This window comes from Hemicordylus capensis, chromosome 2 (genome assembly GCF_027244095.1).
Source record: "Hemicordylus capensis ecotype Gifberg chromosome 2, rHemCap1.1.pri, whole genome shotgun sequence".
In the NCBI taxonomy this organism is placed as follows: Eukaryota; Metazoa; Chordata; class Lepidosauria; order Squamata; family Cordylidae; genus Hemicordylus; species Hemicordylus capensis.
The window spans coordinates 251698672-251720051 of record NC_069658.1 but is presented as its reverse complement, the minus strand read 5'-3'; the positions used below and the strand labels follow the sequence as shown (position 1 = coordinate 251720051).

General features: G+C 47.5%; 2 protein-coding genes and 1 long non-coding RNA gene across 5 annotated transcripts in view; 1 reads left to right on the top strand and 2 right to left on the bottom strand.

The window, feature by feature from the left end:
• The window catches only part of LOC128343138 (uncharacterized), a 43687-nt gene that overhangs the window by 17006 nt on the left and 5301 nt on the right, over positions 1-21380 (top strand). For both annotated transcript variants that reach the window (XR_008315344.1, XR_008315345.1), the window contains exons 2-3: positions 19139-19350; positions 21218-21351. This is a non-coding gene — a long non-coding RNA (uncharacterized LOC128343138). The remainder of the gene's footprint in view (positions 1-19138; positions 19351-21217; positions 21352-21380) is intronic.
• LOC128343134 (endogenous retrovirus group 3 member 1 Env polyprotein-like) lies at positions 930-3552 on the bottom strand. Its single transcript, XM_053291701.1, has one exon. It carries the CDS (start codon positions 2749-2751, stop codon positions 1570-1572), a length of 1182 nt encoding a protein of 393 aa, XP_053147676.1. The 5' UTR covers positions 2752-3552; the 3' UTR covers positions 930-1569.
• Positions 930-21380, bottom strand: part of LOC128343114 (zinc finger protein RFP-like) — a 31493-nt gene continuing 11042 nt past the window's right edge. For both annotated transcript variants that reach the window (XM_053291649.1, XM_053291650.1), the window contains 4 exons: positions 19122-19237; positions 16853-16885; positions 7605-7676; positions 930-3771 (listed from right to left, as the gene is read on the bottom strand). In XM_053291649.1, coding sequence (XP_053147624.1) covers positions 3596-3771; positions 7605-7676; positions 16853-16885; positions 19122-19237 — 397 coding nt within the window. In that variant the 3' untranslated portion in view covers positions 930-3595. The remainder of the gene's footprint in view (positions 3772-7604; positions 7677-16852; positions 16886-19121; positions 19238-21380) is intronic.

The following is a 21380-nucleotide window of genomic DNA, read 5'->3' as shown; positions in this document are numbered from 1 at the left end:
TCATCAAATGTCCCTCAGTTTCCATCTCTACTATCTCTAGCCACCGATACAGTGAGGGAGACCAACTGTCAACCATCTCCTCTGTCAGTCAACTGTCTCCTCTGTCACGTGTCCCCCTATTGGCTCTCTCTCGTGCCTTTGAGTTTTGTATCCCTCACCCCTTGTGCGGCCTTGCCCCCTGTGCTCTTTTACCTTTTCTAGGGCAGCCGCCTCGATGCAGACAGGTCCTGCGGCTGTCTCTTGCCGCAGCCCGGGTTCTCTGGCTTGTTGCTGGCTGTATCCCTCTCCACCTTATTGCCGCGGCCGGCGTTGCTGCTGCTGGGTGGAGCCAACATTGATCAGCTTTGCGGGGGCCCCACGGGCGGGCTCCCTGCTATCTCTGGCCTCCCAGCCATGCTTGCCGATGCTGCCTCTTGCCTGCGTGGTGCTGGTCAAACTCGCCGCCGCTTGGCTCCATGGCCTCTGTGCCTGCCTGCCTGCTCTGGCTTCCTCAGCTTGCCCCCCGCGACTTGCTTGTCTCATGGCCGCCGCCTCCTCTCGCCGCCGGGCCTGAGGGTGCCACTGCCCGCCCACCGCTGGGCCCGAGAGGGCCGCCGCCACCGCCTCGCCCAGCTTCCCCCGCCACCGCCTCGCCCGGCTTCCCCTGCTGCCGCCTCGCCCGGCACCCACACAACACAAATGCACACCCAACACAAATATCATGCAATACAAATACACAAATACATGCAAACGCACAAGCACTTCTCCTGACTCGACAGAAATGAGGAGGTTTTATGATGTACATTAATAAAGGTTCGATGGCAACACCATCCAGAGCTCCCAAGCTCAGGGACTATAGACTTTGGAGGAGCTCCCATAAACTACAGAAGGTGCTAGAGTCACTGTAGCAGAAATTCCCCGGGTTCTGAGTGAGAGACTGACACCAGCAGTTGAGAGAAAGCAGAATTTATTGCCAGCAATTGATCTCAATGGAATAGATTCCAAAGCCTGAGATGCAGATTACATCATGACTTCAGCTTTTATACTCACATTAATTTACAAACAGTGGATACAATCCTCATTGGTTAGCATCACTTAATCGTCATTTTACAATTATTACAATCAGACAATATTCCTCTAACTATAATTAAGCATTCCTCCTCCTCCCTCCATACAGCCAAGCTATTTTCTCTCCCAGATGTGGCCTTGAAGATGCTAGCCTGCACGCCTTGTTATCTACAGATACCAAACCAGGGCCCCTTGCCTGCATTCCTGCCATGTCAGCGAGAATTATTGCTTTTGGTAAGTCGCAATTAAGCAGTTTGCAGACCCTTTAACCATTTCTTGACCATCGGGTTTGATCACAAACCTGAGTCTGCCTCATTCCCCCACTCACTACTCATTGTCCTTTCTGGACAGTGCTTGGTACAAAGGCAGGAGGTGAACAGCTCTCTTTCATTCTACCATTGTCTCAAGGGCCCGTCACCCCGAGGAGAGAAGCAAGGGTAATATACAAGGTACCAACATACAGCCCAGCAACAATATCAGAATTCCCCCCACCATTGTTTTCAAACCTCCCAAGTACTCAAATCAACTCCCAAACCAATCAGGGGTGTCTAGGCCTTGCCAGGTCTGGGCAGGAACATGTGCTAGTTTGCACATACGGCCAGTGATCTCCTCTATGGCTTTCCCTTGGTCATTGATCTGGAAACAGCAGTTGGAGAGATTGAATTTGCCACACACACCACCCTCCATTGCTAGCAGATAGTCAAGTGCTAGGCGGTTCTGGTACACTGCCGTGCAGAGCTGGGTGTTAGTTTTGGCTAGGAGGCTGAGAGCCAGGGAAGTCTCATTTGTGAAAATCTCTAACACTGCTTGTAGCCTGATAATGCGATTGAGCATGTATATAGGAGTCCTGTATCCATAAGTGCCATCCTGAGCCCAAGTGGCGGGCCCATAATACTGTATTATCCGCTCTGGGGGCCATTCATTGTCCTTCCAATTTCCTATTCTCAGAGGTGACCCAAGACTCTGCTTGGTCCACCCTCGGCTCTCATAGACTGGGACCCCTAGTCGTTCGCCTGCCCTTATGGGAAGGAGGAAAAAGCTGGGTTTGATTGTCCCCAGCACGCAGCTTCCTGCCCAAGTTGGAGGCAAACTGACATAGGCAGCTGTCCCACAAATCCAGTACTGGTGGTCTGGAGCCTCCCAAGAGCTGGAGGTCCCGCAGGGGTCCTCCCAGAGATTATATAGACTCTTCTGGGTAGACTGATTATAAGGGTTGGGGGGAATCTTAGAGCCTGCATGATTGAAGTCCATCCACTTCCTAGTGGTGTTGCAGACCATCCCTGCCTCACAGGCCGGGGCCCCCATGGAGATGTTATATTTCTGCCCAGCCGGGCGAATAAAACATCTGGACCCTATGATGGAATTCTGGAGGACCCACCGGGTGGGATGCTGATGATCTGTCCAAGTTAGATTTGGGCTTCTGCTTATTTTGACATAATCCACCTCCCGCGCCTCCCAGGGCCACTGTTCGCCCATCTTAGTGCCTGCACAGACGTAGCAGTTGGTCACACTCAAGCTTAGGGATACTCGCTCTGCTAAGTCCACAAACAGGTTCTTGGTAACAGCTGGCACTTCCATGACCGTGCCCATTTCCTTCCAGAACGTAGTGTGGACAAGGTGTTCAGTGGGCTTCTCCCAGTCCCCTTTCATCAGGAACCGGACTCGGCCGGTTGGATCCCTGGCCCCAGGGACATGGATTCCCATGCTAACCTCAGCCTCATAATTTCCTTCTCCTACTGGCACCCAGGAACTCTTGGCCTGTTTAGGAGTGATCCTGAGGCAGAGGGGGAGGTGCAGCAGTGGTGTCTGCAGTCTGGTTTCATCTGGCCGTGGGTAATCTTGCCTCCCAAGGCATTCACCCACCCCTGGCGATTCGTGTCCCACCTTCCAGATCGAGCGGGGGCCCTATTCAGAGTAGTCCTGAGGAAGCCTACATAGGACCTGGCTGTGCGGTAGGTCCGTTCCCATTCTACCCCCCCACAATATACCCCGGCGGGGTCTGGTCTGTGGCATGACAGGTGTCGAAGCAAAGGGTCAAAGGCTTGTCCTGGCTATGGGCGGGCACGGTGGTATACCTCAGGAGTCGGCTACAGGCGGTAGCTCCCATCCCAAAATTTGGCCCATACAACTGGAGCTGCCACTTGGCCCGCCTGCCTGGGGTGTGGCAGACTATGGAGCCAGCCTCTGTACACACCCGGTAAGTGGTGTTAGCATGGCGGCAGGTTGAGCTGGTGCCATTGCAGCTGTATGAGCTATGATAGACCAACATCTGAGTGGTCTTCCAGCCATCAGTGGTAATCCGCAAGCAAGGGTTGCACCCCCCTTTGGGCCCGGACTCCTGCTCCAGGATGGACAGGCCGGAGGTGAAGCAGAAGACCAGGAAAAGGAAATTGAGGTGGGGGAAGGTCCCGCAGCAGTGAAACAAAAACATAGTTATAGATGGGTGCACTGCCCACCCAGTTGAACCTAACAGACACTAGGGCCACTGGGGAGCCTGGAGGAGCGGAATGTGAGGTTACAGTAACTGAGGATAGACCGGGGGAGCCGGTCATAGTATCCGGTGGTGCTGGCTTCTCCGTGGAACAATCCGCTTCCGTTGTGACTGAAGCAGGGAGCCGACGCCCAGGATCTCGTCCTGTGTCCACCGCCTGTCCCGGTCAACAGGGAGCAGAGGTATTGTCTTCCACCTCGGTTCCTTCTGGTTGGCCTGGGGTTCGAGGGCACCTGCAGCGAAGTCAGAGTTGGAGTGGGCTTTTAGGATCTAGTTCAGTGGTCCACTCATGCGGTGCTAATTTTAGGCGGGACCAGTGGATCCAAGCAGCAATCCCCTCCACCTTGACAGCCATCTGTGTGGCCAATGGTACTGTATGAGGTCCCATCAGAGGGGCCCGAGGGCCTGCCTCAGTCCCCTGGCTGAAACGGTTGCACTGTGAGCATCAAGGAGACTGGGATTTGTTCCTGGATCCACGGGTTTTGGTCCCTGAATTGGCTTCCCAGCTGTCGGATCTGGCCTGCCACTCTAGTGTTCCCCAGTTGGGTCAGATCAGGGGTCACTCGAGAAACAATGGGTGGCGGCCTCCCATACAAGGCCTCAACAGGGAGATGTCTATGGATTTAACTGGAGTGGCCCTGATGCGGGAAAGGACGCTGGGGAACAATTTCGGCCAGGTCAAATGGGTCTCCTGACATAATTTGACCAATTGTGTCTTAACTGTCCTGTTCATGCGTTCCACTCTTGCTGAGGATTGGGCCCTACAGCTCGTGTGGAGTGTCCAGGTAATTGGAGAGCCTGGGCTACCTGCTGGATGATCCTGGCCACAAACGAGGGCTCAGGATTCAATTGTGAGGGGGAGGCCAAATCTTGTTATGACCTCTTCTAGCAGGACCCTAGTGACCTCTCTCTCCTTTCCTGTGCATGTAAGGAACGCTTCAACACCCCATGTAGGTGTAAGCAAATACAAGGACTTGGCGAACAGTCCCTGCCTGGGGAGATCAGTGAAGTCAATTTGGATATTCCCAATGGGGCTGCCCCTACTGCCTGAGCCCCGAGGGGCACAATGGGCCCCTATCCTGGCACATGTCACGCAACGTGCACAAGCTTTTTCCCCTTAAGCAACATGTTGTGGACATGTAGGGACTCCTGCGATAGCCTTGGAAGGGCCGTTTGTCCAATATGGGTGGACCGATGGTAGTGTTCTACCAAAGCGTGTCCCAACCCTCTGGGCACTACCTGCCTGTTGTCTGGCTGATGGAACCAGCCCCCCGTCCCTGGCTGGTGACTCAGCCATCTGAGTTCATCCTCTGAGTATTGTGGGTCCCAGAGGAGTTTGGACAACAGGGCCCCCTGTTTCCGGGCTGCCTGGTCAGCCCTGTGCAATCCTGCCATCCCTCCCCCTCCCCATTGGTGGCCTCTGCAGCGCATAACAGCCACTCGCTGGAGACACCAAACAACCTCGGGGAGGTGGAGGATCTCCTTACTGTGTTTTATCTTCTGGCCCACTGCGTTGATGGTGACCATGGGCTCCCGGGGGCCTAAGTTGAGGGTCCCCGGTCTGTCCTAGTCTTCCTCCTAGGTGGCCAGGCCATCAAAGTCTCCTGGCTTCTGCCTCTCAGGGGCCCCTCTGGTGGCGGTCTTCCAACACCTGTCCCTGTGGCATCCCTCTGCCACGGCTTGTGTTGTGACCACTGGGCCTCCCAGACAGAAGTTCCCGGTTTCTCTCGGGCATTCATTCTTCCCGTAACCTTCCTCTACGTTCTGACCTGCTCCTTCTCTCGCTCAACTTGCCCATGCCATCTGAAATGGTAGCCGCCAAGAGGTTAGCCTTTTGCCTCTGGCCACTGGCCTTTTCATGCTCCTCTTCAGTAGCTCTCTTTCTTTCTATCCCCTCTCCCCTGTCTGCTGCTTTCCTACCTCTCCTTGCTTGACCTTTCCTTCTCTGTTTTCCTCTTCCCAGCTTCTCCGCCTTCTGTCTGTCCCTCCTTATCCTGCAGTCATCCAACATTACCTTCCTGGCTTCATAACAAGCAACTCAAAACAACATGCCAAACCTTCATTACATCACACTTTCCTTTCCTCAAACCAGCCTTCTTCCATCTACCTTCCAACAAATTAAACATCCTTCTTTACATCACATGCACCAAGTAAACTTCCTGAAGCATCTCTCTCTCTCTGCACCTTCCCAAATGAACCTAGCCTGCTTGATTCGGGCTTCTGCCCTCATGGCCACGGAGAGGGTTGCCTGTTGCTTGCAACAGCTCCTGAGCCATGGGGGCCGTTTGGTCACAGGGACCAACCTGGAATCTATGTAGGGGTATTGGCCTGGGACCCCTGTAACTACATTCCACACCTTCTGGGTTACAGACATCTTCAGTTGGCTAGGATCAAAGTTGATCCCATAATCTCCTGCCTTTCTGGCTTCGGGTTGGGGCAGAAAGCAAGCTGCCCTCTTCCTACTGTGTTCCAATTCCTACTGGTCTTGGGGATGTGGAACCCCAAGTACTTTACACGGTCCTGGCAGACTTGGCCTTGGCTCTCGGAACTGGTAGTCACTAGTCCCCCAGAGCCCTCCTAAGCCTGACTTGAAGTTCTTCAGCATACAGTCTAGGGGTGTGCTCTTTGTGTGTTTCCCTCCCATGATTCAGACAGCTATCAAGACAGAGACAATGAAGGAAAGGGTATAACAGACTGCCAGTAAGGGGTCTGGCAGTTCACACTCAGGGTGACAGACAAAACAGCTGATTCAAAAGCCCCCTTAAGCGACCCAAATGCACTCGCGTGATTGGGAAATGCGCTCATCAGGGGTCATCTGCACTCAGCCCAGTCACATTCACACTCACAGCCAGCCACACAGCTATCCCTTCCCCGCAAACCTGGGTGGCAGTTTCAATTCCCCTTTTGGAGTCTACTCGGTCCCCTGTGGGAGGTGATCATGCTCCCCTTCTCTTTCTAAGGAAGGAGGTCAGTGTCTGGTACAATATCACAGTGTCTCACCTGGTCCTGTAGTGGAGCTCCGTTTCCCTGTTATGGTTTGTCTCAGCTGGTGCGACCAGAGCCATTGAGGATGAAAAGGGAGGGCCTCATGAACCGTCCGCCGATCTGAGCAGAGTTCAAGTGGAACTCTGGCATGCCTGGCTCCTATTGACGGCCGATCCCTGAAGCTCCCCCCACACACACTCAAGGCAAGTGGGCAATAGCCCCAATCCCGGACGAGCCCCCAGGAAATGTAGCATAAATTCCGTGGGTTCTGAGTGAGAGACTGACACCAGCAGTTAAGAGAAAGCAGAATTTATTGCCAGCAATTGATCTCAGTGGAATAGATTCCAAAGCCTGAGATGCAGATTACATCGTGACTTCAGCTTTTATACTCACATTAATTTACAAACAGTGGATACAGTCCTCATTGGTTAGCATCACTTAATCATCATTTTACAATTATTACAATCAGACAATATTCCTCTAACTATAATTAAGCATTCTTCCTCCTCCCTCCATACAGCCAAGCTATTTTCTCTCCCAGATGTGGCCTTGAAGATGCTAGCCTGCACGCCTTGTTATCTACAGATACTAAACCAGGGCCCCTTGCCTGCATTCCTGCCATGTCAGTGAGAATTATTGCTTTTGGCAAGTCGCAATTAAGCAGTTTGTAGACCCTTTAACCATTTCTTGACCATCGGGTTTGATCACAAACCTGAGTCTGCCTCATCACTAATGTTGTCCAGTAGTGCCACAGTGACTGTAGTCACTGCTTTGGAAGTGTTTGAACTGCTACCTTTGCTTCAGCCGAGTTGCTGGCACAGGAAGGGAAAGACGAGGACAGTGAACTTAGATACAAGTACACTGCCTGTCTAATACAGCCAGCAACAGTGTACGTTGGCATCAGACAGAGTGTGTGAAGTGCCCAGATAAGGGAGAAGACAGGAAGCTCTATGGTCACCACCCTCTATGGTCATTTGTTCCATTTCCCCTGCTCAAAGTAATATGTAAAAATATTCAAGAGTTACCCCCTCCATGGCAAACACATCATACAAATGGTATACAGAGAGTAAGTGAATGTTACCTTTGAAAATGAAAGCATTTGATGTCAGCTTTGCAACTGAGAAGTCAGATGTGTATGATAAATGTTTGGTTTCTGTACACAAGAAGAAGAGGAAGAGATTTTATGGTCCACAGCACATTCTGTAATAGGCTGCTTTCCCATCCATTTCCCACTAGCATAATTCCCATATATTAATAAATGATAAGGGGAATAACGGAAACTTCTTTAAATACATCAGACGCAGGAAACCTGTCAGGGAGGCGGTTGGACCATTAGGGAGTGAAAGGGATTATTAAGGAGGATATGGAGGTTGCAGAGAAGCTAAATGAGTGCTTTGCGTCCGTTTTCATGGCAGAGCATATACCTGTTCCTGAAACAGGCTTCTGGGGGATGGAGGCTAAAGAACTGAGTCAGACAGAAATGACAAGAGATGATATTCTAAACTGTCTGGAAAAACTGAAAACTAGCAAATCACCAGGGCCAGATGGCATCCATCCAAGAGTCCTCAAAGAATTCAAATGTGAAATTCCTGACCTCCTTGTTAAAATATGTAACTTATCCCTGCAATCAGGCTCTGTAATGGAGGACTGGAAAGTAGCAAATATAACACTGATTTCCAAAAAGGGATCCAGGGGTGATCCGGGAAATTACAGGCCGATTAACTTAATGGCCGTTCCAGGCAAATTGATGGAAAGCATCCTCAAGGATAAAATTGTAAAGCACATAGAAGAACAAGCCCTGCTGGGAGTGAGCCAGCATGGCTTCTGCAAAGGGAAATCTTGCCTCACCAACCTTTTGGAGTTCTTTGAGAGTGTCAACAAGTCTGTAGATCAAGGTGATCCAGTTGACATAGTCTACCTGGACTTCCAAAAAGCTTTTGACAAAGTTCCTCATCAAAGACTCCTGAGGAAACTTAGCAGATATGGGATAAGGGTACAAGTACATTTGTGGATTGCTAACTGGTTGAAGGACAGGAAACAGAGGGTAGGGATAAATGGAGAGTTTTTGCAATGGAGGGAAGTAAGTAGTGGGGTCCCCCAGAGATCTCTACTGGAACCAGTGCTTTTTAATCCTCTCTAATAAAACGCTTAGTGTCCGTCCGTGGACGGGCACCAAGCGTGTGTTCGTGCCTCCCTGCCCTGTTCTGCGCCTGCGCAAAGCACAGGCCCAGAACAGGGCAAGGGAGACACGACCGCCAGCACCCGGCGGACATCTTGGACGCCTGAAAAACGGCCGCCCAGAAGAAGCCGGGTGAGCGGCGGAGGGGAGCACCAAGCCTGGTGTTCTGTGGAGGGGAGCTCTGCCGCCGCCTCGGCCACTAACAGCACAGCTGAAACAACGCCAAACGGCCAGAGACGGCCGCCCCATAAACGCCTGGAGCAATGGCGGCGGGGCAAAAACAATAAGTAGGATGGGAAAGCCGGGCAACACCAAGACGGCCAGAGGCAGGCGCCCCAAATACGCCAGGAGCAATGGCGACGGGGAAAAACCAAAAATAAGGACGGGGAAGCCGAACAAAACAAAAAGGAGGACGGGGAAGGCGGCCAATTAACAGAAGGAGAGCGGGGAAGCCGGGCGAGAGGGCGGCGAAGCCGCCAATGAGACCTGCCGCGCTAAACAAAACAAGATGCACCAGAGGAATAGTCCTCGCACACCCGTCCTCCAAGGTGCCAAAAATCAACTCCCCCGCTTCCCCCCCCACAGGTTAAGGATCAAAAACCCCTTGCAAACTGCATCGCCCCCGCCTATCGCCCTCCCGCCCAACCAGCTGCCGAAACCCAACTTACCTACTGCACCAAGCAAACAAACAGACAACCTCCAAGAAGAAGGGAAGAGCTTACAGAAAGAGCTCCTCCCTGTGGTAAGCCTCTGCCCAGACTGCTGGTATGGACACGAAGGACGCCTATTGCGTCATTCACGTCCATTGCAACAGACTGGGCAACAGCAACTCATAGAGAGGAACTCTTTTCACAAGCTCCTCACTTCCTCTTCACGAACAGCTCCGGGAACCAAAAAATAAATAAATAAAGTTACATCAAGCACTACACCACAACCCCAATAAACCAAATCAAAACAAATAGTGACACAAAGCACAATACCCTACACACATACAACACAACGCAAAAGATATACACTAAATAGAGCAGCGGCCACTGGCGGTCCCCACATCCCCCCCCCAATAAAAACAAACCAATCAAAGCCAGTCCCCCACCCACAGCCAGGGAGGGGGGGAAACCCGTTATTTACACGCGCACCCACAGACTGTCAGAGTAACGGTCGCCAACAGATCACTCCTACAGTGCTATAAGCACACAGCAGACGAGCAACATAGCGGAGAGAAGAGAAAGAGCTGCAAACTCTTGCAAATAGCCCTACTCCACCAAAATACCTCAAAGCTGCCAAGACTGAGAAAAAGGCAGTCTTGACACACTCAGGTGAGGCGAGAGATAGCATATACAGACCACCCTCAACATCCTGACTGATTCTGCCTACCGGCAAGCCACTAACAAAGTAAACAATTATATATATATATAAAACAAAAAAAACCCAAAACCAAACAGAAAGAAATTGACACTGCTGTGCTGAGTACACCAAGAAAAAACTCTGAAGGGAAAACCACCCTAAAAAAAAAAAAACCAGCCTAAAGCAGCAGCCAAGGAAGTAGCAAATAAAAAAAATAAAAAAAAAATCTTGCAGAAGCATTACAGAACCCAGAAAGAAAATTTACACATAAGCCAAATATAAAATACACAAAATCCAGCAAAAAAGAACAAATATGGCCAACAAAAACCAGAAACAGGACAAACATGTCAAACCACAACAACCAAAACAAACCAGAGCCAACCAAACAATAGAGGAAGAAATAATAGTGCAGCAGATGCAGCATAGAAAAAATAAGGCCACAAGAGAAAAACAAAAACGCGCAACAAGATCAAATGAGGAGATTCAAAAAAGAAAGGACAGAGCCAAGGCAAGACGCAGAGAAAGAAGAGAAGAGCAGAGTCCAGAGGAACGAGAACTAAAGCAAAAGCAATACGCAGAAGCAGAAAGAGCAAGAAAAAGGCAAAAGACTGCTGCAGAGCAACAATTAGAACGTCAAAAAACAAACCTGAAAAAAGGGGAACAGGACAGTGCACCCCAACACACAACAACATCTCCAAATGACATAACAATAAAAACTAAAAACAACATTGCCACACACACATGTCCAAATTTAGAGCAGAACACAAACACTGACATAACACAGAGAGAGGACCAAGAACCCAAACCCAAAAGACGGAAACATGAAATCATAGACACACAACAAAGAGAGAGGGAGACAGCAGAACACCAAGAACAGCTGAAAAATAAAAAAAAACTCAGGAGAGAAACAAAGAAGAGCACATAAAACCATGGAGGAGGGAAAAAAAGAACATCAACGAAATGTTCAAAGACGAAGAGAAAAGAGAGCAAGCCAGACTCCAGAGGAGCAACAATTACAACGCAAACAAGACGCAGACAGAAAAAAAACAACAGAGGAAAGAAATAAAAACCCCAAGCCAACATAAACAACAACAACAACTGATATGTGCAGCAATAAACACAACAAAACCAATAAACAACACAGCAAACATCCAGGAAGACAACATCCAACAACACACATGTGGACATTTAGATCAGAGATGTGAATTCTGCAATGCAAAACATTTCAAAGGAGAAAGACCCACAGACCGGAAATTCACACAGTGCTGCTCAAAGGGAAAAGTGACCCTTCCCCCTATTAAAACCGACCCGCTCATCCAGCACCTGATGACGGGACAACATGAAAACAGCAAGAACTTCATGGAGAATGTCCGATCTATAAACAGTGCACTAGCATTTGCCTCCATGGAAGCAAACATAGTGCCACCACCAGGCCACGGGCCGTAGTGCTTCCGAATACACGGCACAATTTGCCACCGAGCAGGCACACTGCACCCACAGCAGGGCCAAGACAGACAATATGCGCAACTATACATCTTAGACCCCACAGAGGCCGCAGAAAGAAGATTACATAATAAATCCAACACAAAAATCAACCCACAACTTATGCAAGCTCTAAGTACACATTTTGCAAAAAACAATCCCTTTGCTGAGGCTTGCAAGATGCTACACCAAGTAGAAACAGTGTGCCAAGAGGACGCAGAACAGACAGGCGAAGCACTTAGGGAAGTAACCATGACCATAGTCCAAGACCGAGAAAATGACCAAAGACGTTACAATGCACCCCAGCATAATGAGGTCGCATTTATATTCAAAAACAATGACGGAGAGCCACCACTGGAAAGAGACCTACTAATTCACTGTAAACCTAGAGCAGGCAACCCAGACCATAACATTACACAAAGAATAAGTGTCCTCGATCCCAACCTAGAACCCATGGTATACCCATTACTATTCCCCAATGGAGAACAAAGCTGGGGGATAGACATACCTTTACAACTGAGGCCACAAGCCTTAAAGAATTTATCAAAGCAACCATGTTCACCGAGAGTACGAGTCACCCAGATGCAGTACTATGGCCACCGTTTATCCATCAGAGACAACTTTAACGCCTTCCTAAATGCAGGCCGCCTAACGCAGCAATACATGGTTGATGCATATGTAAAAACAGAGGCCAATAGACTCAATTTCATCCGACACAATCAACCAAAATTGCGAGTTGAAAAATACTCAGGATTGATGGACCACTTAAACGAAACAGCCAATACAACAGGCCAACTCCCAGGAAAGACATTTATTTTGCCGTCCTCATTTACAGGTAGCCCCAGAAATATGCTACAGAACTATCAGGATGCCATGGCTATTGTCAGAAAATACGGAAAACCAGACCGCTTCATTACAATGACATGCAACCCAAAGTGGAATGAAATAGAAGACAACCTAGAACAGGGCCAAAATGCTGAAGCAAGACCAGATATAGTGGCAAGAGTCTTTCACCTGAAACTTAGATCCCTAATTGATGACATCTGCAAAAACCATATATTTGGCCCACCAACAGCCATTGTATATGTCATAGAGTTCCAAAAAAGAGGCTTGCCACATGCCCACATATTGCTCATCCTAACTGAACACCATAAGCCAAAGACTGAAACATCCATCGATAACATAGTATCTGCAGAAATCCCGAACATCGAAACAACACCACGTCTGCATGCAATAGTAACAAAGCATATGATCCACGGTCCATGTGGTACTCACAATCGACATTCACCATGTAGGTCGAATGAAAAATGTACAAAAGAATTCCCAAAAGAGTACCAAGACCAGACTATTGCAAACATCAACGGATACCCCAAATACAGAAGAAGAAACTCTGGAAACAGCAAAACACAGAGAGGAAAACCAATAGATAACAGATGGGTTGTGCCCTATAATCCATTTCTGGCCCTAAGGTATAACTGCCACATCAATGTCGAAGTCTGCGCATCAGTCAGAAGTGTCAAATACCTATTCAAATATGTATACAAAGGCCATGATTGCGCAAAAGTGGAAATCCTAGAAACAGACACTTTGAACCATGATGAGATCACAACCTACATGGATGCAAGGTATGTCAGCGCGCCAGAGGCAGCATGGCGACTAAATGGATTCGAGATGCATTACCAATCCCATACAGTACAAAGACTGCCAGTGCATCTCCCAGACGAACAAGCAGTAATTTTCAACCCAGAAGACATTGGCGCAGCAACCGACAGAGCAGCAAGCTGTGAAACACAACTGACAGCATGGTTCAAATTAAACCAGCAAGATGAGAAGGCAAGACACATATTATACACAGACATCCCAGTATATTATGTCTTTGACAAAGCAAACAGCACATGGAAAATTAGACAGCGTGGGGCAGAAAAAATGATTGGCAGAATGTATTCTGCAAATTTACAAACAGACCAGGAGCGCTATTGCCTGCGCCTCCTACTGCTGCATGTGTCAGGAGCAACTTCCTATGGAAACCTCAGAAGCGTGGATGGAAAAGAATACCCAACTTTCCAAGAAGCAGCAAAAGCAAGAGGACTCATAAACGATGAAACAGTGTGGGACAGCACACTTGAAGACGCAGCACAGTACAACATGCCCACGCAAATCAGAGAACTCTTCGCCTACATCTGTGTCTTTGCATCCCTCCAAAACATGCAGGAGCTATTTACAAAATATGAAGACTACCTCATCGAGGATTATGCCCATAAACATCTACAACACAATAAAGAATGCACAGTCTGCCATGACCTCGCCCTGCAGGAAATTGGAAAAATTTTAACACTCCATGGAAAGAGATGCACAGACTACGGCCTGACATACAACAAGCATAATACCGAGCACCTTACAGAAACATACGACCAAGCCTATGAAAACCAAACAGCAAAACATATGTCAACAACCTTCAATGATGACCAAAGAGCAGCCATGGAAGAAATTTTAACAGCTAGCCAAAACAATGAGCTTGAACACCGCTGCTTTTTTTTTGATGGACCAGGAGGCAGTGGAAAGACATACTTATACAAAACCATCCTCAACACAATTCGTGGCCAGAATGAACTCGTGCTCCCTGTAGCCTCCACAGGGATAGCAGCCAACCTTCTACAAGGAGGCAGAACATATCACTCACAATTCAAACTGCCAGTACCAATACTGGAAAACTCCGTGTCTAACATGCGCCTCAATTCCCAAGATGCAAACAACATCAAAAAAGCCAGAATAATCATTTGGGATGAGTCAACGATGGCACCCACTCAAGCAATAACAACAGTAGACAAACTGATGAAGGAAATCATGGAGAACAACAAACCCATGGGTGGTAAGCTTTTTTTACTTGGAGGAGATTTCCGACAGACATTTCCCGTAGTACTGCATGGGACCCAAACCCATATTGTAGAGGCCTGCATAAAAAACAATACACTGTGGAACACATTCAAGATCCTGAGACTTCACAACAATATAAGATCAAAAGACCCAGAATTCAGTAAGTGGCTAATCACAGTAGGCAACAGAGAGACACCACACATTGAGGGATTACAAGAAAACATCATTGAGATCCCATCAAGCATCATATGCAGAACAGATATCGTGAAAGAAATTTTCGGAGAAAAAATACAAGTGCGGAACATCCACGACATAGCAAAAAGATCCATCCTTTGCCCAAAAAACAGTGATGTAGACAGCATCAACGACCAGGTGCTCCGCATATTAGAGGGTGAACCAATAACTTATCTCAGCTCAGACTCCATAGATGACACCACTGAGGAAGATGCCAAAAACTACCCAGCAGAATTCCTACATGACCAAACACCCGCAGGAATGCCAAAACATACACTCACCCTGAAAGAAGGCGCAATCATAATGCTTCTAAGAAACCTGAACACAAAAAAAGGCTTATGCAATGGAACCCGCCTGATTGTCACACACCTGGAAAAAAATATCATACTAGCAGAAGTAATTACAGGATCAGCACAGGGAGACATGGTCTTCATCCCAAGAATAGATTTGGCATCAACATGCACGGACCTGCCATTCACCTTAAGAAGACGACAATACCCAGTGAAATTAGCATTCGCAATGACAATCAACAAGTCACAAGGACAAACCCTGGAAAAGGTCGGAATCTATCTGCCTGAACCCGTGTTCAGCCACGGACAATTATATGTCGCGTTATCAAGAGTGCAAAGTTTTAAAGACGTCGTGGTCAGGGTGCTGGAAGGGCCAGAACAAGGAAGACTAATACCAGACTCAGAACAAATATTCACCAAGAATGTGGTGTATAAAGAAATACTATAACGGCAGAGAGGGGGAAACCAAGAAAAATAAATAATACTTATTACACAAAACACAGCCTCATAGCCTCATACGTATGTAACAACAAAATAAGGGAGAACGAAGAACAAGAAAACAAAACAGAGAGAGTAAAAAAGGGGCAAGGGAGAGGAAAGGGGCAAAGGAGAGGAAAGTAAACAGGGGCAAAAAGTCAAAGAAACAGGGGCAAAAAGGAGAGCAGACAAGACAAGAGGGGGGGGGAAGGGTGCAGGAAAACATAGACCCAGAGACAGTGAGCAAAAACCACAAAGAGAGAGAGAGAGAGAGAGAGAGAGAGAGAGACGAGGGGGGTGAAAAAAAACCCCGAAGGGACAAAAAGAAACACACACCAAAAAAAGGGGGGGGGGAGGGAAAGCTAGCGCCCGTTATTATAACGGGCTTAAAAATAATAGTTTATTCATAAATTATCTAGAAGTAGGGGTAAGCAGTGAGGTGGCCAAATCTGCAGATGATACCAAACTCTTTCAGATAGTGAAAATCAAAATGGATTGTGAGGAGCTCCAAAAGGATCTCTCCAAATTGGGTGAGTGGGTGACAAAATGGCAAATTAGGAAATTTAGGACCAACAAATGGAGGTACTTTTTCACACAACGCATAATCAACTTGTGGAATTCTCTGCCACAACATGTGGTGACAGCCAACAAGCTGGATGGCTTTAAGAGGGGTTTGGATAACTTCATGGAGGAGAGGTCTATCATCGGCTACTAGTTGAAGGGCTATAGGCTACCTCCAGCCTCAAAGGCAGGATACCTCTGAGTACCAGTTGCAGGGGAGTAACATCAGGAGGGATGGCATGCCTTCAACTCCTGCCTGTAGGCTTCCAGTGGCAGCTCTGGGGTGCACTGTATGCAACAAGATGCTGGTCTAGATGGGCCTTGGGCCTGATTCAGCAGGGCTGTTCTTATGTAATGGTAAGAGGGCCTGGGGAATGTCTTTCTATGGGGCCCCCTAGATTCTATTAGATCTCCCTCTTGTTATAACAACTTTTACATCAAAAAAGCTATACTTCAGAGTTCTAACTGGTATGCAACCTTTGTGGTCTGAACCTGCCAAGCTCCCACAGCAGAATGCACGAGACGTGCACCACTATCTGGCTTTGCTCTGCCTCCTGCTACAACTGTAACTGTGCCTTACAAGACAGCAAGCAAAAGGTAAGCGAGAAGCAACATGGGCTCAACCCAGAATTTACCTCATCTTCAAGGCTATAATCTATGGACAGGTCAATCGGTAAGGGTTGAGGTTGGTAGTTGAACACCTACGTCCATGCAGAAGGTCATGCTAGTCCTTGGCATCACCAGAGAGGACGGGGAAATACCACTACCCCATCTTGCCTCATGGGGGAACTGCCCCTGTGCAATTCCAGTGAAGCATAAATACACAGTTTTATAACAAGCCCCCATCTCTCCTCTGAACTGGGCCCTACACCATCTCCCAAAATGTACCTTTCTGCAGCTGAAGTCTTGATTCCAGTTTGACTGGGAAAGGAAAAGAAACAGACATTAAACATCTGGGAGACCCTAGTTCAAATTCCAGTTCATCCATGAAATGCGCTGGGTGACTCTGGGCCAATCGCTTATCTCTGAGCCTAATTCACCTCAGCAGTTGTTATGAGGATAAACATAAGCACGTGCAGCGCTCTGGGCTCCTTGGAGGAAGAGCAGGATATAAATGTAAAAATAAATAAATAACCATACCATGCCACTTGTAATAAATCTTGTAAAAAAAAATCAGTAGGCATTATTAAAGCATCTATTATTTCTTTATTTTAACTGAATCATTAAATAAGTGCTACAACAAATTGAGGAGAAGCTTTATGAAAACTTGACAGTTCCTTAAGTTTAGGAAGCTTTATGAAAACTTGAAGTTCCTTAAAGGTTATTGTTATTAGGTATGGCTGACATCCAGAACCACAAAATGCAAACGCAGCAAAACTGCACACAAACAAGGAGACCATGTAGCTGCACAACATCCTCAAGTTGTGCTCTTGTGCAAAAGTTCCCTGCAATGTGGATCGATGGAGGAAGAACTTGCCAAGCCGGAGGTGCTCCACAGGTTGGACATCTTGCTGCACAAGTGCAGGGATGTTTGCACGAGTGCCACACTAGTCTGGAACCCACACAGCAGACTGAGAATTAGCTAGCGCAGCATCCTTGCACTTGTGCAGCAATGTCTGTGCAAGCATTCTGTTGCAGTTGACAAGAACATTAAGGTTTTTATACCTCATTTCAACAAAAAGAGTTTTCCAAGTGTTATACAGAAAAAATATTCGGCCGGGGGGCGGGGGCGGGGCGGTTCCCTGTACTGCAAGGGCTCCCAATCTGAAAAGAAACAAAAGGGTGATACCAGCACCAGCCACTGGAGGGAAGCTGGGCTGCGGCTGAATGGGGACAATTGCTCTCCTTCTGCAAAATACACAAGTGCCGCCATTTTTTAAAATGCCTCTTTGCCTAGGTAGCAGAGGCTATCCAAATGTGGCCTCTCCTAATGGCTATTTTTTTCAGCATTCTCAACAAGGTTTGCAATCAAATGTAGAAGCCAAGAGAAAATTGAACAAACTGATTAAACAGAAGGAAGCAAAGAGTGAACAAAGAGGCATCTTTTCAAAGTGGTGATGCTCTTTATTGACTGGGGGAGAACAACTTGCCCTATCCATCCCTAGCACAGCATCCCTTCAGTGCCTGTTCCTGGTGTCTTTCTTACATTTCTTTTTTAGACTGTGAGCCCTTTGGGGGACAGGGAGCAATTTTATTTATTTATTTATAGCAACGTAAACTGCTTGGGGAAGTATATAAATATTTGTCATTTTCGTATTCATAAGGAGGCCAATCCTACTGTGCTCATGCTGGAATCAAGGAAAGGAGAAAGGGAGCCATTTTTTTTTGTGCAGATTTGACAATATACGTTTTTCAGCTATGTTTTCTAATTCAAGTGGTTCCCTCTCTTTTAAATCAACTAAGAAGCAGGATATATTTTTACAAAATAAACAATAATATAAACATATTGTTTACAACAAAACAATCAATAACTTTGCCCAGGTACACTCAGAAGTGAATTAATTAATTTAACTGATTATTATATGTGTCTCCATTTCTTCTTGAGGGAGCTAAAGGAAATAAACATGAGGGTCCTCAACTCTGGATTCTGTCCAGGTCTAGGCATGTTTAGCTTTAGAGAGAGAAGGAGGTCAGTCATCTTCAGGCCATTCTTTAGGACCAGCTCTGACACTCTCAAGTAAGAGGTGTTCCTAGTACTGGCCAGTGTTGTTAGATCTCTGACCAACATGGATCTGTCAAGGGTAGCAAAGAAAAGAGGGATGGATGCCTGAAGGAGTCCCTGAAGGTACTGCCATGAAGAGAGAATGCCTTGAAGAAATAGATTCCCACCCTGCTGCATGACACGCATATGGGGTGTTTGTTCAAGTGGTATCATCCTGTTAAATAATGAAGAACCTTGACGGGTCCTTCATTATTTACCTGATCCATTGATTGATACACTCGAGCGGCTCTTGATAAATAATGAATACACTTCTGAGCTAAGTTTGGGAGCGCAATTTTGACCTGAACTACTCTATGATCTCAAATGCTCTTCTCAACTGGCACTCAAATCCCCCAGTTTCCTGCTCCTCCTAACATGACAAAGAGCCTATTGCAATGACATCCAGACCAATACAATTTTCAGTGTGAAATCTTTGCAGTCATTTTTTAAAATTACCTTTAAATTCCTTCAAGGTGCCCTCCAGAAAGGAAAGGTTCTCAAGGCATCCCCCAATCCTCTGCTTCAGCCCAGGATGAAAAGGCACTGGATTCTCAAACAGCTTCTTCTCAGAACTGGTTGAGAGAAACAAAGTTAACCAGCCATCCCACCTATCCAGAATTGCTGAGTGAAGCAAAAGAAAGGAATGGAGAGATAAGAAAGAGCAGAAAGCCAGTGACAGAAACAGGTACAGAAATGGATGGAGATGCTTTGGGAAGGAAGCTCAAACACCTACTGCAGTTCCTGGATCTCCAAAACCAGGAAACTGAGATGTCTTGAAGGCCCATTCCCAATAAGAAGTTAACATGATCTCTTACAAGAGTCTCCCCCCAACCCGCCCTAAGAGTCTCCACCGGCCATAAGATCTAGAACCTTCATGGAAAGGGAGTTCTAGTTCCTTAATGTTCTGCCCATAATGTGGGACTTATTCATGACCATCTCTATTAGTTGTTAATTATCCAGCATAAAAGTTTATATTTTATTTAAAAGAGTTTTTACTTAAACTAGTTTCTCTGCTTTATTGTTATGCTATACAGGGTGTTTGACTGACTTTACTGCTTGTTTTGAAATAATTTTGTGTTCCCCACCACCACATAAAACCCAGTGGGAGTATCCAGTGGAGTTGGTAGTGCTTTGCCAATCTGCTGGACAGTGCTATTGCCTTTAAGGAAAGGCAACATTCCAGTGCAAAATTTGCAAAATATAAATTCGCAAAATATCAGTGAAAAATATCTCTCCTTCACCCAGAAGTGCTCTGCACCACCCAAAGGTATGTGATTTGGCAGTCCCTCAGTAGTGATTTGCATCCTCAGACGTGCTTTGCTAGTCTACGATTTTCAGGGATACACTTTCCAGAGATACTATGTTTTCAGACAGCACACATGTGCCTTCTGGCCCTGGAATTGCTTCCTATCCATTGGAGACACAGCATTACTCAATTGCCCCTTAAATGGCCCATAAATGGTCAGGTCCTATCTAGCTATCTATAATTCTGTAAGGCGTACCTGTGGATAGTCCTGTGTGTGGCAGCTCTCGCGAGAGTTCGCAAGCAGAAGCACCATGGTGATTGGGCAGTGGGGATTCTATATGCAGATAGGCAGGAGGAGTCTGTGATGGTTAAAATCAGTTGGAATGCAGCTGTTACTGGTTGGAAAATGTTCTTGATTGTAGAGGAGAGGAACATATATAGGATTAAAGGATAGTAAACTGGGGTCTGCGAAGAGGGGGAGGAAAGAGCCCCTTCAGGAGAAGGAGGCTGCCGCTGTGTGAATTAGATGAGGAAACAAGATCTGCTATCTCAGGAAGGGAGAAGGAGAGAGAAAGAGAGAAAGAAAAAAGAAGGGAGGGGAAGAAAGACAGAGGGGATGAGTGAATGGAGGAGAGAGATAGAGAGAAAAAGAAGGGAGGGGAAGAGAGAAAGAAGGGAGGGTGATGGACGGGCCCGAGCCTGTCAGTGGCTTGAGGGGAACGAGCAGCCATGGCAGCAGCAGCAAGGAAGGGCCCAGTCAACCACTGCTGCTGTTTGGGGCTACTGAAGCCACTGGTGGAGGCAGGCAGGCAAGGGATGGGCCCCGGCCTGTCAGTGGCCTGAGGGAAATGAGCGGCCATGGTGGTGGCAGCAGTGAGAAAGGACCTGGTCAACTGCTGCTGCTTCTATGGGGAGGTGCAGGAGTGGGACTCGGGTGAGGAGATCTCTGAGGATAGGGGGCTGCAGCTTGGCCAACTGGTGCAAACAACACTGCAGCCATGACCAAGAGTGGTGAGGGGATGGAGTAAAGGGATAGAGGAGTGACCAAGAGGGGGTGTGGGGGATGGAAGCAACGGGATGGAGGACAAGGAGGAGCAGGAGTGCGGCTCAGGTGAGGGTGGAGAGATCTCTGAAGTGAGGGGGGCTGTGGCAGGGGGTGAGGGAAGCAATCAAGTACTAGTGCACAGATGCTCTGCATGGGTTAAGCTAGTTCTCTAGGAAGGAGGAGGGATTTAATTACTGTTTTTTGCTCATTTTTCTTCTTCTTTTTCAATTGTAAAATAGTACCTTTTCTTTTTCTAAACAGGGTGAAAATATTAAGGAGGAAGAGCCAGTAATTGAAAACATTACAGCTGAGGAACAGAAACTAACTAAAGTCCAATAAAGGAGCAATCCATTGGCCACACTTCACAGGATGCGATCAGCATAGAAAGTCATGAGGTAAACTTGGCCTTACTTCACAGTATATA

What these genes read in the sequence shown, in the direction of transcription:
- LOC128343134 (XM_053291701.1), bottom strand. Translation starts at nt 2,751, where the DNA reads ATGGGAATCCATGTCCCTGGGGCCAGGGATCCAACCGGCCGAGTCCGG.